The following is a 16,188-nucleotide window of genomic DNA, read 5'->3' as shown; positions in this document are numbered from 1 at the left end:
TTGAGATGCTATGTTGACTATGTAGGAAAATCACAGGAACATCCTCAACTAATTATATTCCAACTGCCTCACAAAGTCCCATACCAATCTCATGATCATGTCAGCCACACTCTCTACTATAAAGATGCATCTTTTTCAGTGACAAAACTCCTCAAGTTCTTCATTTTTGCACAAAAACAAAAAAGGCAAAGATATGCAACCCCACCGAAATCTTAGATCCTCCATGAAAATATTTTACTCGAAAATTTAAAGTCCACCTTTCCCAAATGAAAAAATAAATAAAAACTAATATTAATACAACGTCACTCCTATAATTGAATATGATTTTGCATGTAGCCTAATCAAAGCAGTCATCAATAGCACGTATATATAACTACATAAACGGAATGCATACTAAAGTTTAAGTCATAAACATCAGAAAGGCATTCCAAACACACATAAAATCAAAGGGCAAAACTTGGAACTTATCTATTTATTAGTTTTATTCTAAGCATACCCAGCCATCCCAACAGTAGAGCTTGAATGATTTGTTTTATGAGCTGCTTGGTTAGTAGTTGCCTTGGTGAAGTACATGTAGTAATACACGTTTAGAATCATGGTTGCTACCACAAATACTGCACCAGCAACAAACACACCTTTCCGCAAAGATTCACAAGAGAAGTTCTGAGCATAAATCATCTCCCGGTACTTCGTATGATATGCATTCGTCTTTGCACCTGCAATCAGACATGCCTCTGCTACGAGAAAAGTCGCCCTGTGGAGAAACATAACAAGTTTTCAGATTAATCTAAGCTGGAGTTCGTGAAACATTATGTGTTTGTGAAACAATTCACAATGTGTTATGAACTGGAACTACTACGATTGCATTCATAGTTTGTTGTTTCACAATTGCAATGTTATGAACTGGAACTACTAAGGTTACAATTCACAATGTGTTATACTCGAAGGAAAACAGAACAAAAACACCATATCAAACGGCATCAAAGCAACTTCTAAGTTGTAGAAGCTCATCTTAGTTCCAAGTTTGAAGTGTGTGGTGTATCATATAATTTACTCAGAGAAGATTAAAAAAAGTGGGCGTATCACAGATTAGTTAAGCTTTCCTACAGCTGCATAAAACAGTGTCAACTGTCAATTCTTAGCCACACCAATCAATGTTTGAAAGTAGATAGTCATTTAATACTATGTCCTCAGATTTTCTAGGAGCCAGCAGAAAAAGGAAAACACATGATAAGAGATAGAAATGCTAAAATAAAATCAAAACATAGGCAAAAATAGTTCAAAGCAAATAGCAAAATGTGATGTCTGCTAATTAGAGTTCTGGCACGACGAAGGGTATGTTACTCAAATATAGCGGCTCCCAATTCAGTGAAACAACAAACTACGAATGCAAAGTTTGCAAACATATAAGACACACCCATGCAATATCAAGATTCTCACCATGATGAGACAAAATATATGATGGACCAAGCTCGATTACTACCAGGAGCTAAGGGTCTCCCAAAACACATGCACTTAGTCACTCCCATAAGCAGAGATTCACTTGAAAGAAGAAACAAAAAACCCCCAACTCCATAACCAGTAGCAACATCCGAGTTATACACACAATAGGTTGTATTTGTACGTTCATCATTAAATATGTGGCCCTGTCAATAAGAATAGGTATGGAGTAAGTGAATAGAACATAAACCAATGCTAAATAAGTACCATATGTTAAATCAAATTTCGATTCTTCTTAAATAGTAGCAATATAACTAATAGCATGAAAACCGTAGCATTCTAGAATAGGAAATTTCAAGTACCAGATACTAAATTCTACAACCAACTATTTCTTGCATTTTATGAATGGAAGACAAGTCAAAATGATGCTGATGCTATTATAATTTTGTCACTTCCTTTTAAGTTTTTGCTTATGTGTCAACTTGACACAATAACCTATCAAATCGAGGCACAGCAAAGGCAACAAAAACTCAATTTCAAAAATATCTCAAATATGATATGCTTCATATGTAATCAAGAAACAACTATGTAAACCCAATACTTAATATATAGAAACACATTGCAAGAAACTGGGTAGAAGACTGAAACCAGGAGCAAGAACTTTCAAAACCCAAAAACTGGCAAATAAGCCATGCTTAAGATTTATCTCGTTCATTGCTTATTTTGGATCTGTATCCTAAAATGATGATTGTAAACCCAAACTTAGAAAGAAAAATCGATATTCTATTTGTAATGGGAACTTACTGGGTAAAAGAACAATGTAGAAAAATTAAGCATGTGAATTTCATCACACGGAACAATGAATTGCAAATTAACAAAAGCACAACACTGTAGACCATGACTTCTTTCAAAATACAATAATCTTGTGAATACAAATATACACAAGATGAATGTATCAAAGATAGATATGTTTTGTATACATAATTCTATTTCAATGAAGAATTCGAAACTAGAAAATTATTAGAAATCTACATAAACCTGCTTTACAGAATTCTGAATTCTCAGTAACTGATTTTTACTTTTGAGCTTGGCCGTTGTTAATATACTTTATGCAAATTATAGGTTTGCCCACGCAAGAATCACAATAAAACTCATGTCACTATAAATTCTGTTTGAAATCCACAGACACCAAAACGGAGACTAACACTGCCAAATTGATTATGTACAACATAAGTACGGCTAATCTTTATTCCTCGACATCTAAATTTGGGCAAATTGGCTATAGTTAGCAATTTAGCATAGCTGGATATGAACAAGTATAAATATAAATACAGCTGCCTTAAGTAGTGTATAGAGAAAATTTAAATATTTTGGCCAAAAATAAAAGGTAACATTTAAATTACTTGATTTTCAAATGTCATGTAACGCATCCTATGACATTTCAATCCTAATATTAATAAATTTACAGGCAAGGTGATGTAGTTTGAACTTTGAATGCATAGCGTAAATAAACAAGACTAAGGGGTTTAGGCTATTAAGCCCTCCTCCGACTAGTGTTCATAAATTTCAATATGCAATAGAATGAAAGGCTTGATTATACCATCCGTAGAAAAGAAAGCAAAGTGAGATGAAATTGACGAAACAATTTTCAATTATTCTGAGATTCAAGTCTTAACAAAACTACACCGACACAATCCAAGTACTGTAGAGACCAATGCATCTGTTTCTTCAGTTTCTAATAAATTGATACATAAAAATCTCCTGTATCAATGGTGTTGTCTAGTCCATACAATAAAATTATATGATAAGGTTGTGCTAGTAACGTACATACTAGTATACACCTCGCGCATGCTACCGCATCTCTTCCTGAGTAAATCAATTAAAAACTACAAAAGCAGAAACACAAATATTCTCTCTGAAATTCAAAATCCTTACTAGCATTTTTGTAGAAATTAGGTGAAATTCTAATTTATTATTTGAAACTGAATTTATTTCTATATACACACACATATGTAAATGACTTTAATGCAACCTCAAGATCAGACCTTACAAGCTATTTTTTTATAACCATTTTAGAAATTGAATGAGACTCAAAAACACAAGATCATCACTCCAATGGCACGACAGTCTCAACTTATAAACCATTGCCTAGGCAGATCAATTTCCCAATACAGAGCCAGTAACTTCCAGAACAAAACAAAAAAACTCAAAGCCAGATAAACGAGCACGAAATCGCTAATTTCCATTTTTCATGGCAGAAACAAACGAAATGGAGAAAGATTCTAGAGAAGAAAAAGAGAAGAAGAGGCTTACGACGCTTCGCCGTCTCTCGGCGGCAATGGCGAAACCAAAGGCCACCAAGCTCAGAACTACTACCAGAAGATGAACCAGAGTGGAACCCCTTCCTTCTTTCATTGCTTACTTCTTCTTTTGCCCTAATGAAGAAATGGGTATGAGAGAGCGCTGAGACTGAAAAAAGTGCTGTGATGGGAGAAAGCAGTGCAAAGAGTGTGAAAGAGTGAGAGTGAGAAACTTTACCCTTTTCTCTCACTAAAAGCAACCAAGTGGAAAGCAGTGAAAGCTGTTTTTGAAAATTAAATATGTCGGTGTTCTTTGACGAAGCGAAAAAGAGAGCGTGAGGAGCACGGAAAAAGTTTTCTGCAAGCGTGATTTACACGCGGAGAAGAATCATGGGTTGTGCTTTTCAAAGCTGAGATTGGCAGGAAGTGGGGTTCGAGTTTATTAATATTAAGGAAATATATTCTCACGAGCTTATCATGATCGTTCCTTTTTCTCAATATAATTAAGGGGCAAAAAAATAAATGATAATTGCACTTTATCAACCAAAAATAATTACACAAAATAACATTATTCAAAAAAAAAATTCTTTGGTGTGGAGCATGATATCTCTTTCTAATCCATGGGTGTAAATATAGTTTTCTTATAAATATGACACAAATGCTCCTCTTTTTCTTGGAAATATATAAACAATATAAGATAATTACACTAAAAAATGATACAAAATATATATAATATTAACAAATGATATTACATCAGTGAAGAAAAAAGATGAGAAGATGTTACATAATTTATGACAATTATCATAGGAGTAGAAAGTAGAATATAAAGATCTCAAGAGCAACATAAGACTTAAACAAAGTTCAAAACATTTGTCCTAAAAGCTATTTCCCCCTTCATAAGAATACTGAAAGTTAGTTAACTGCTACTGCTCATTTAACAAAAGGGGATCTAAAGAAACTCCCCATCAATGGTCATAGGGCATGCCAAAGTTGAACCACAACTACTTGGAGGAAGAAGGTTGCTTCTTCTTCTTGAGACGCTTGAAGGTGCCCAGAGGCACAACAAACTCACCCTGAGGGGCAGCGACAAAAGGCATGGACTAGGGGTCAGCAGGCAGGGAACTAGTGGCAACAGGGCTAGGGACTTGCTCCCCTTGAGATGGTGGTCCTTCCTCAAAGGAGTCAACAGTAGTGGATGTAGCACCCACATTATTTTGATATAATATAGCAATAATCACATGATTGCATTGCATTACATTACATTACATATCATACAATATGTATAATTTGAGCATATGCATATTCTTATAAGTGTTTCCATGTATAAGTATAAAAGTTGTGTATATGATGTCTATGTGTATGTTCAATATTATTAACATTGTGGCGTTTTAGTTGTCTTTTATGGATGTTTGATGTGCTCAAGATATACAAAAGTATGAAAAATATGGACAAGACATGAAATCAAGTGAGAAAAGTGAGAAATAGAAGGCAAAAGATGTTAAGCGGTGAAAATAGTACAATGTCGATTGTATTTCGGTGTAAAATTGAGTATTAGTGGATTTACAAATATAATTGAGGTATGATTAAGGTCTCATTGATGAAGTAAAAACGGTTTTAGTGTTGGGAATTGTGCCCTGAAAGCATATGTAGTAGACATTGTTTTAAGACAAAAATAAATAAATTGAATTTGTTATGCATATATTTTATAAACTATATTATTATGTGATAATATTAAGTAAATATCAGAAAAATTCCTAAGTTCATATATGTGATCTCAACCACAAATTAGTACGGGAGGATTGTATTTGAGATAAATGAACTTGAATAGTTCGCAGTAAAATAAAGTTACGGAATCTTTGGATTAATTACTGCAAGTACGGTGCACTAGTATTATGAATACATGTGATCTAGATCCGGATTACTAGTGTAGTATGACACTTTAGTGGAAGTACTTTATATATTAGATAATATATAGAACTAGACCAGATACGCTTACTAATACTTAGTTAAATATCGTTTTGAAGTATTAATTAAATATATCAACTGATGATCATATACAAATAGATCTTAATCCTGAAGTTACTATGAACTCCTGTTTATGTTATATGAGTTCTTTGATTCACTCGTTAGGGTCTGTCAGAATGATCAGGCTAGAAACTTTTGTTTTGGGAACTCATTAATGTAAATGGTTAGGGACATAGTATACAGATATGGAATCTATACATTCTCATAAGAGATTGAATAATGGTTCTTTTAAGGGTTGACTTTTGGGACTGAAAGGTTATTGAGCTCAAATTCAAAATTTAGTTATGAATTAACCTTCACTAGTAAAGTCAATTGTACTTAAGGAAACAAGATATAATTAAAAGAGTAAAACTGTAATTGTATTCCCGGTTAATTATGAACCATTATTAGATGATTAATTTGTATGTAATGATTATATCAATGGACGTTTTATTATTATAAAGTACTCAGTAAATGAAATGTCTATAATTACAAGAGTGCAGTCTCATATTTATAGTGGAGTAATCATGAAATTAATAAATTAAGATTATTTAATTAAAGAGTTTAATTAATAATCTCAAATTTATTGGAGCTCAGAATTATAGGTCCATAGGTCCCCACAACGGCTCTATCCACACTATTCAATGCAAGAGTTGATATAAATGGTGAAATTGTGAAAATACATATTTAAAAAGAAATGTGTTCTTCGGGCCAAATATGCATTTATGTGATAATAGTGATAATTAATTAATTACAAATTAGTTGTAATTAACAAAATTAATTAATATATAATTTTTGAAATTATATTAAATAATTAATTAATTATAATTTTCAAAATTATAATAAAATTAATATTTAATTTTCAATATTAGTATTAATTAAAATTGGTTTTAATTAATTGGTAGAATTAATTAAATATCTTTACTTGAGTGGGAGATAATAACCTGATAAGTTCAAATTGGATTTGAATTTAAAAGATTGATATTTATTCAAATAATTAATTATATTTGATAATTAGTTAAAAAGATAATAAATTCAACTTTGAATTAATTATCAAGTTTTTGGATTTTGTCTGATAAGGTAGTTTGAATAAATAATTGTGGAAAAATCAAATAACCCTAAAATATAGGGTGCTACACTACACGCACAGTCCCTGGACTGTGTATGGCGTGAGCCATATATTTTTCAGGGATAGATTTTTCACTTTTATTTATTTAATTAATTAATTAATAAAAAATTTAAAAGTTCGTTTTTTATATTTTCATTAACAATATAATCAAATTAATTAAAAGATAAATTGTAAATTGGTTACAGATTTATTTTTTAAATTTGAATATTTTTTATTTAAGTTAAACTTATCAGAAAATAAATATATTCATCCTGAAGAAGACAGAATTATTCGCTCTAAAGAAAAAGAACGATACTTTTATATCTCTCCCTGAAAAAGATACACAATCAATCTCAGGCCTATTCACTTGATCTCATGTGTTGAGTACATCGAGTTGAATTAGAAATTTATCATCCTTTATTCTCTAAGTGCCCACACACTTCTTGAGGTGTAAAGAACATTGTGGAAGATCTTGGTGTGAGTACCTGAGAGCAGCTTCGATAGGAAGTTCGTTCATTTTATGAAAAGATAGCAAGGACACTTGATAGGCATAAAGAGGTATGTTTTCTATTCTTTTATTGTGTATGATTAATGTATGTATATTAATGGATCTGCATATTTAAAAGTAGTTTAAATATATTACAAAAATTTCTTGTACACTAGGCCAACCCACCACCATTCCATAGCATATTAGGAAACACGTTCCATACATTTAGAACCATTAGATCAAGTCTTGATGGGAAGTATGCATAATCAGTGTAGTTGACGCAAAGTTGAAACGAGCTTAGCATAAGTGCGCTATGCTCAATTGGGTAAGCACAACTATTGCGTATGAACTCATATGGACCTAAGATTTGGTGTGAGTGTTTCACACATAAGGAGAATAGACCTATCGGATGATTAAGTCGAAATTATTGAAGTGTTAAGGTTTTCATAAGTCAAAAAGTAAAATGATAAGGTAGAAGGTGTCAAATTTTGATACAATAAGGTCAAATCATTGAAAATAAAGGATTATCATCAACCTTATCACTTTCCAAGACCAAGACTCTGAAAAACAGAGAGAAAAGAAAACCAAAAACATTTTTTAGCTGGCTTGAAGAGATTCTAAGGAGATCCAAGTTAAATCAAAGCCAAAGAATTGGATTAAGCTTAATTTTGGCATTTTTATTGTAAGTTCTTGTACTTGTAAGTTAAACCACGTTTTTAAATTTTGCTGAGAGCTTATCTATGGTGTTTTATCTTTTTTTAAGAAATTTCTTGGTGGTTTCCAAGTGGTTTGAGGCTTCGAAAAGGTAGAAGAGATTGTTTTCGCCGAAAAGTTGCTCAGTAAGTGAAATTTTGTGTTTTATGAGATTTTTGTGGTTCTTGGAGTACAAATTGATTTTTGGTTATTTGATTGAGTTTATAAGAGGGTAGATTTGTTTATAAATGTTTGAATGGACGTGGAGACTCATTTAATTTGGGTGATAATATTGGAAATTATAATTTTATCAAAATCAGTATACGATAACTTTGTGATGAATTATTTTGGTATTTGGGATATGTGGTTATGGCAGGTTAGTTGATGTTGATTGCTGATTTATTTTGATATTTTGGGATAGGTAAAATTAAGGGGAAGTTCTGTCAAAAAAATTTCAAGTGTCTAAGATAAATCTAATGCTCAATCCAAGTGGTTTAAGGCATTTTAGGCATGATTTGGATATGAAATTTGATATGATGTTCTACGGATATTTTTAAATGATAATTCAATGTCTTGCTGCCATCATTAGATTTATCTTAAAACACTTGGAGGAATTTTGACAGAGCTTCCCCTTAATTTTACATATCGCCAACTATCAAAATAAATCAGCAATCAACATCAACTAACCTGCCATAACCACATATCCCAAATACCAACATAATTCATCACAAAGTTATCGTATACCGATTTTGATAAAATTCTAATTTCCAAGATCATCACCCAAATTAAATGAGTCTCCATGTCTATTCAAACATTTGTAAATATATCCACCATCTTATAAACTCAATCAAATAACCAAATATCAGTTTGTACTACACGAACCACAAAAATGTCATAAAACACAAAATTTCACTTGCCGAGCAACTTTTTGGCGAAAACAATCTCTTTTAGCTTTTCTAAACCTCAAACCACTTGGAAACTACCAAGAAATATCTTAAAAAAATATAAATGACCATAGATAAGTTCTCAGCAAAATTAAAAAATGTGGTTTAACTTTCAAGTACAATAACTTACCATAAAAAGGTCAAAACTAAGCATAATCTACTTCTTTGGCTTTGATTTAACTTGGATCTCCTTAGAATCTCTTCAAGCCAGCCGAGAAATGGTTTTGGTTTTCTTTTCTCTCTGTTTTTCAAAGTCTTGGTTGTGGAAAGTGATTAGGTTTATGATAACCCTTTATTTTCAATGATTTGGCCTTATTGTATCAAAATTTGACACCTTTCACCTTATCATTTCAATTTTTGACTTATGAAAACTTTATCACTTCAATAATTTAGACTTAATCATCTAATAGGCCTATTCTCCTTATGTGTGAAACCCTCACACCAAACCTTAGGTCCATATGAGTTCATACCCAATAGTTATGCTTACTTGATTCAGTGTAGCGCACTTATGCTAAGCTCGTTTCAACTTTGCGTCAACAACACTGATTATGTATACCTCCCATCAAGACTTAATCTAATGGTTCTAAAACTATTTTTACTTCATAAATAAGACCTTAATCATGCCTCAATTATATTTGGTAAATCCACTAATACTCAATTTTATACCGACATACTAGTAGTCGGCATTGTACTATTTTTACCGCTTAACATCTTTTGCCTTCTATATCTCACTTGATTTCATGCTTTGTCCATACTTTTCATACTTTCTTATATCTTGAGCACATCAAATGTATCACCCACATTATTTTGATATAATATAGCCAATAATTACATGACTGCATTGCATTACATTACATATCATACAATATGTATAATTTGAGCATATGCATATTCATATAAGTGTTTCCATGTATAAGTATAAAAGTTGTGTATATTATGTCTATGTGTATGTTCAATATTATTAACCTTGTGGGTGCTACATTTGATTTTCTCAAGATATAAGAAAGTATGAAAAATATGAACAAGGCATGAAATCAAGTGAGAAAAGTGAGATATACAAGGCAAAAGATGTTAAGCGGTGAAAAATATTACAATGTCGGTAACTAGTATTTCGGTGTAAAATTGAGTATTAGTAGATTTACCACATATAATTGAGGTAAGAATAAGGTCTCATTGATGAAGTAAAAATGGTTTTAGAATCATTAGATCCAGTCTTGATGGGAGGTATACATAATCAGTGGTGTTGACGCAAAGTCGAAACGAGCTTAGCATAAGTGCGCTACGCTCAATCGGACAAGCATAACTATTAGGTATGAACTCATATGGACCTATGGCTTGGTGTGAGTGTTTCACACATAAGGAGAATATACCTATCAGATGATTTAGTCGAAATTATTGAAGTGATAAGGTTTTCATAAGTCAAAATGTGAAATGATAAGGTGAAAGGTGTCAAATTTTGATACAATAAGGCCAAATCATTGAAAATAAAGGATTATCATCAACCTTATCACTTTTCACGACCAAGATTCTGAAAAACAGAGAGAAAAGAAAACCAAAAACATTTATTGGCTGGCTTGAAGAGATTCTAAGGAGATCCAAGTTAAATCAAAGCCAAAGAAGTGGATTAGGCTTAGTTTTGGCCTTTTTATTGTAAGTTTTTGTACTTGGAAGTTAAACCACGTTTTTAAATTTTACTGAGAGCTTGTCTATGGTGTTTTATCTTTTTTAAGAAATTTCTTGGTGGTTTCCAAGTGGTTTGAGGCTTATAAAAGCTAGAAGAGATTGTTTTCACCGAAAAGTTGCTCCGTAAGTGAAATTTTGTGTTTTATGAGATTTTTGTGGTTCTTGGAGTATAAACTGATTTTTGGTTATTTGATTGAGTTTATAAGAGGGTAGATATGTTTATAAATGTTTGAATAGACGTGGAAACCCCTTTTATTTGGGTGATGATATTGGAAATTATAATTTTATCAAAATCGGTATACGATAACTTTGTGATGAATTATGTTGGTATTTGGGATATGTGTATATGACAGGTTAGTTGATGTTGATTGTGGATTTATTTTGATATTTGGGGATAGGTAAAATTAAGGGGAAGCTCTGTCAAAATTTCCCCAAGTGTCTAAGATAAATCTAACACTCAATCTAAGTGGTTTAATGCTCTTTAGGCATGATTTGGATATGTAATTTGATATGATATTCTACGGATATTTTTAAATGATAGTTCAATGTCTTGCTGCCATCATTATGGTGTGAAATTAGATTTCTATAAATTTGATGATAGTAACCTAATTACGTGTTAAAATTTATCATGGTCATGATTATGATATTATGAGGATTTTGGGATTTTTCTAAAGGATTAAAACAATGAGCTAAGATTTTATATATATAGAGATCCTAAAAAAAATCATATGTTTGAAGTGGTGTGAAATTCATGTCATTGTCAGGATAAGCTCATCAACACCTAAAACACCACTTGTTACACAATGAAATATATTTTGGACACAAGGTAAGTAAAGTACTCAACTGCAACATAAGAATTACATGTGTATGTGAAAATATGTATTATATGAATATTTTGTGAGTAAGTGGTATTAACATACATTGACATTTTATTATAAATTTGTATGCATGGTGTAATGCCCTGAATTCTCCGATGTGGTTTAATGGCGGGATTAGTAGGCCGGGAGGGCCATACTTGTTTAATTATGCCATTAAATGATATTTTGCATGTATATGTGAATTATATTATAATATGATGTTAAATGCATGCATGTGGGTCCACATGTTTAATTATAGGGGTGTGATGGTAATTTGGCCCGTTGAGGGTATAATTGTATGCATGTTGATGATATGTGTTGAGACTACATTATAATGTGGGTTTGTTCGAGCTATTCGGCATGAGACGAACTTGGATTATTGATTAGCGGTATGGTCACAACAGGTTTAAGTGCGGGGCTCGGGTTGAGTCTCAGGGTGATTTTAATGATTAGAGCGTTACTGGGAATTATAGGGTAACAGGATGTGAATTATTGGTGTTTGAGATTATTGAGAATAGCGGGAATTGGAGAGCGTTAATTATGATTAACGAGATAGGAGGAAAGTGCCAATTTTGCCCTTGGGAGCCTTTAGAAACTATTAAGTGACCTAGGGGTAAAATGGACATTTCACCCCTAGGATAGATATACTTAGTGTTGGCTGAAAGAAGGTAGTGAAAAACAGAGCAAGTTTTTGAGTTCTCCCGTACCTTCTTCTTTTCACCTTTCTTTGTGATTTTTGAACCAATTTTGAGGATTCAAGCTTGGGAAGCAAGCCTTGGGAGTTTGGGAGTGTGTTCCACCATTGAAGAGCATCATAAGCTGAGCTTTGGGTAAGTTTCTATCCATAGAATTTTCTGGTTTGCCCTGTTTTGGTTTTGTTTTGCAGCTGAGATTTCTAGGGTGAATACTTGGTTTTGTTGGGAGTTTTGGCTATGGTTCCTATGCTTGTGATGTTTGGGATGTGTTAGGATGGTTTTTGGGTTCATTTTGCATTAAGAATGGGATTTGGAAGCTTGGGAATCAAGTTGGAATCGAAGGAGATGAAGAAGGTCGGTTCAGGGGAGTTTTGGTCTGGAGGTAGCACTATAGTGCCCACCCTAGGGTGCTACAGTGCTCCTCAGGAGGCTTTTTGGCATGTTGGTGGTTCTGAGTATAGCGCTGGGGCGCTAGGGGTTGAGCGTTGTAGCGCTACCCTGTTCCTCCAAAGTCCCGTTTTGAGTATTTTTAAGGGTTTTTTACTTAGGGTAAAAATCCTTAAGGCCCGGGATCGAATCTACTCACCGTGTGGGCATGTTTTGAGGTCCCGAGAGTGGTGCTTAGGTTAAGACCCTATTCATGTGGATTCTCATTAATGGAGGTTATACTTGGTTGTGATTAGGTAACCGCTAAGGAACTAAAAGATCGATCGTTCTCAGGGGTCGTGATTAGTGGTGAAAAATGCACTTTTGTTGATTTTAATTGTCAAAATAAATTAAGTTTTAATTAATATTTTCATAGAATTAATATGATTTATTTTATAAATGAAAATATTTGATTAGAATTTAATTTATTGTTGTTTTGTAGAAATTAAAGTGCATTTTGGCATAGAGAAAAAGAAAGAAGAAATAAATAAATAAAACTGAAGAAATGATGAAAAGTTGGTAATTTTGTAACTTGAAGCCCAAACTAGGCCCAGGCCCGCCAGCCTCTTTCTCCACCCTCGCGCCACGTGTCCCAGGCTATTCTCAATTCCATTCAGCCACCCAAGCTTCAATTATGCAATGTGACCATGAGCCATATCATATGCCATACGCCACATAGCATGTTCAGCAATGCCATCAATTCAACTTCTCTCCATCAATTAAGCCTCACTCCAACGTGACCATCCATCCAAAGCCAACTTTCAGCATCACAGTGGCCCAATACCAAGGCCCATCTTCAACATAGCTCCAGCAGCCTCACTCCAACGTGACCTCCAAAGCCTCCTTCAACATCTTATCTCAGCAGGCCTAGCAACATCCAACGGCCCAACACAGCAAGCCCAATCCGAATCAGTCCCAGCCAGCGCCTACGTGGCGCGCTCTCATTGGCTGGGAGTGGGTCAAAACCCACTTCTGCCACAGCCACCTTCAACCCATATTTTGTGGGTATTAGGCCTTGCAAAATTACCATTTTGAGCTTTAAAGCTCATCTTTTTGGGTGTTTTTGAAAAAGGGCATTTTGACCATACCCCAAAATAACTAGATTAATATTTATAATAAGATTTGATTTTTCAAAATCATATTTTATTATTAACATTTCAGATTTATTTTGTAAACCTCAAATTGTTGTTTAATTTATTTTTAGTCATTTTCTCCCTCTATACATAGGGACTCTCATTTCACATTATGTATGTAATTTTTAGGTAGCAAAACTCTACCAAATTTTAGTCTCATTTCTCATATTTTCTCTTTAGAATTTCATGAGAATGTCTAGCATAATAGGCTAACCTTCTTGGGAAGGTTAGGATGATCCTATATGCACTATGACTTTGTTTGGTATTTTTGATTAACCATGTGCTTAAAGTTTATATATTTTAGTGATTTATTTTCTTTTATCTCTACTTCTTCATCTTATCATCTATATTTATGTTTACTAATAGTATATAGATTTTGTCATGCACTTTCTATGTATTATCAAATTAGTGAAAATAATATAGATAATATCTTTATCATTTTCTCCATCTCACTCAAATATATGTACTTTTGCTAAAATCTATATAGAATTAGTCATGCTCTTTCTATGTATTTTATAAATAGTAAAAGTAATATTTGTGGTAGGTTTTATGTCCAATCTTTTATTGCATTATTGCCAATGGTATAATGTCATTTTAGATTTCTCATAAGATTTATCTCATCTTTCCATGGTAAAGAATATTAATCACTTGAATGCATTTTTGTGAAATATATTTGTGCTTTAATGTTAAATCTTCCAAATGAATAGTTGGGATGTGAACTATCCATTTGTGTAATTTTTGTGAATCAAATATCAAAATAAATAAGTATGCATATTAGCGACTCTTGATCCTTCCTACTTGTTACCTATTGTTACATCACACTTTATTCTATCTTGATTTATAATTTTTAAATTTCAAAAACAACAAAAATATCACTTGTTCTATTTTTCTCACACTATTTATCTCTAACTTTATTTATTGATTAACTTTATTTATTTGCCTCCTTGTGGAATCGACCGCCTGATCTATACTACAACCACCGCTAAGTGGAAGTCACGTTTGGGCGTTAAATAAATTTTGGCGCCGTTGCCGGGGAGGTAATAGTGAAAAAAAAGGTTTTCCAATAAATTTTGCAAAAGAGGTAAGTAATTCTATCATTTTATTTGTGTGTATATTTCTCTAAGATTTTTTTTTAGATTTATCTTATTTACCCTTAAAAAAAAAAGTAAAAAAAAAATCACTATCATTTTTTTTATTGTTAATTTTTAGTTAGTTTTTCATTTTTTTTGTCATTGTTGTGCCAAAAAAAAAATTTCTTTTGTTATCCTTTCTTTTTCTTAGTTTTTTATTTTTTTATTTTTCTTAGTTTATTTTGTTGTAATTTTGTTAGTTTTCTTTTTCTCTTTTTATTTATTATTGTTGTAATTAAAAACAAAAAAATATTAAAAAAAAAAACTTGTTGTGTGTTTATTTAGTCTTTTTTTCTTGTACCTTATTTTACTTTATTTTATTTAGTTTTTGTCTTGTAACTTATTTTATTTTATTTTGTTGTTATTTTTCTTTTTTTTTCTTTCTTTTTTTTTTTTTTATTATTGTTGAAAAACAAAACTTGTGTGTGTATTTAGTTTTTTTTATTTATTTTTGGTATCTTATTTTATTCTATTTTTCTCTTTTTTTTTTATTGTAGTCAAAAACTAATAATAATAATATAAAAAAAAACTTGAAAAAAAAAAGATATAAATTAGTTGCTTATATTTTCTTAAGTTTAGTTTTCATTTATTTTTCTATTTTAATTATTTGTGTTTAGGATTAATTACTTTTTTTTTCTTTTTCTATCTTACTTTGGTACTATTTTTTTTTTATGTGTTTGTAAGATTACTTTTTTTTTGGTTACTTAGTTAGTCTTTTTTTTGTGTTTCTATAATTTTTTTTTATTATTTCTAGGTTTGTCTCTTTATTTATTTATTTTTGTTATTAGTTTTTTTTAATTTTTAGGTTTTAAATCTTAAAAAAAAAAATCATAAAATAAAAAAAATAAAAAATAAAAAATAAAATAATAATAAAAAAACAAAGCTTGTTTTGTCAACATAAGCAATTTTTGCTTAAAGGCCAATTTGAGTAAAAGTTCCATCCATGCTTACTTAGTAACCTCGGGGAGTTCTAGTAAGTATTGGTTGTAAGAGGACCATTTTTATGAATTGTGACCCCTCCATAATTATCTAGCAACCTCAGGGAGTTCTAGATAAAGTGTGGGTTTTAAGTGGAACCGTTCTAAAATCCTCAAATCGACCTGGAAACAAGTAAAGCCAAAAATAACAAAAAAAAAAATCAAAATTCAAAAAAATAACAAAAATCACAACAGCCAAATAAAAAAAATGAATGAAGAAGAAAAGAAACGTTTCGAGATGTATTTTCCCATGTATTATTCTTCATTCGGAAATAATCGTAATTCTAGTGCTACTGGGGGTACTAGCCATT

General features: G+C 31.8%; 1 protein-coding gene across 1 annotated transcript; it reads right to left on the bottom strand.

The window, feature by feature from the left end:
- Window positions 1-286: 286 nt before the first annotated feature.
- Window positions 287-3,976, bottom strand: LOC133821953 (uncharacterized). The gene is made up of 3 exons (XM_062254137.1): window positions 3,754-3,976; window positions 1,441-1,646; window positions 287-754 (listed from the first exon to the last, which is right to left on the bottom strand). The coding sequence occupies exons 1-3, from the start codon at window positions 3,853-3,855 to the stop codon at window positions 487-489; spliced, it is 576 nt and encodes a 191-aa protein (XP_062110121.1). The 5' UTR covers window positions 3,856-3,976; the 3' UTR covers window positions 287-486.
- Between the last annotated feature and the right edge of the window lie 12,212 nt (window positions 3,977-16,188).

The sequence above is a fragment of the Humulus lupulus genome, chromosome 3 (assembly GCF_963169125.1).
Source record: "Humulus lupulus chromosome 3, drHumLupu1.1, whole genome shotgun sequence".
NCBI lineage: Eukaryota > Viridiplantae > Streptophyta > Magnoliopsida > Rosales > Cannabaceae > Humulus > Humulus lupulus.
This window is presented reverse-complemented; position numbering and strand designations above follow the sequence as displayed.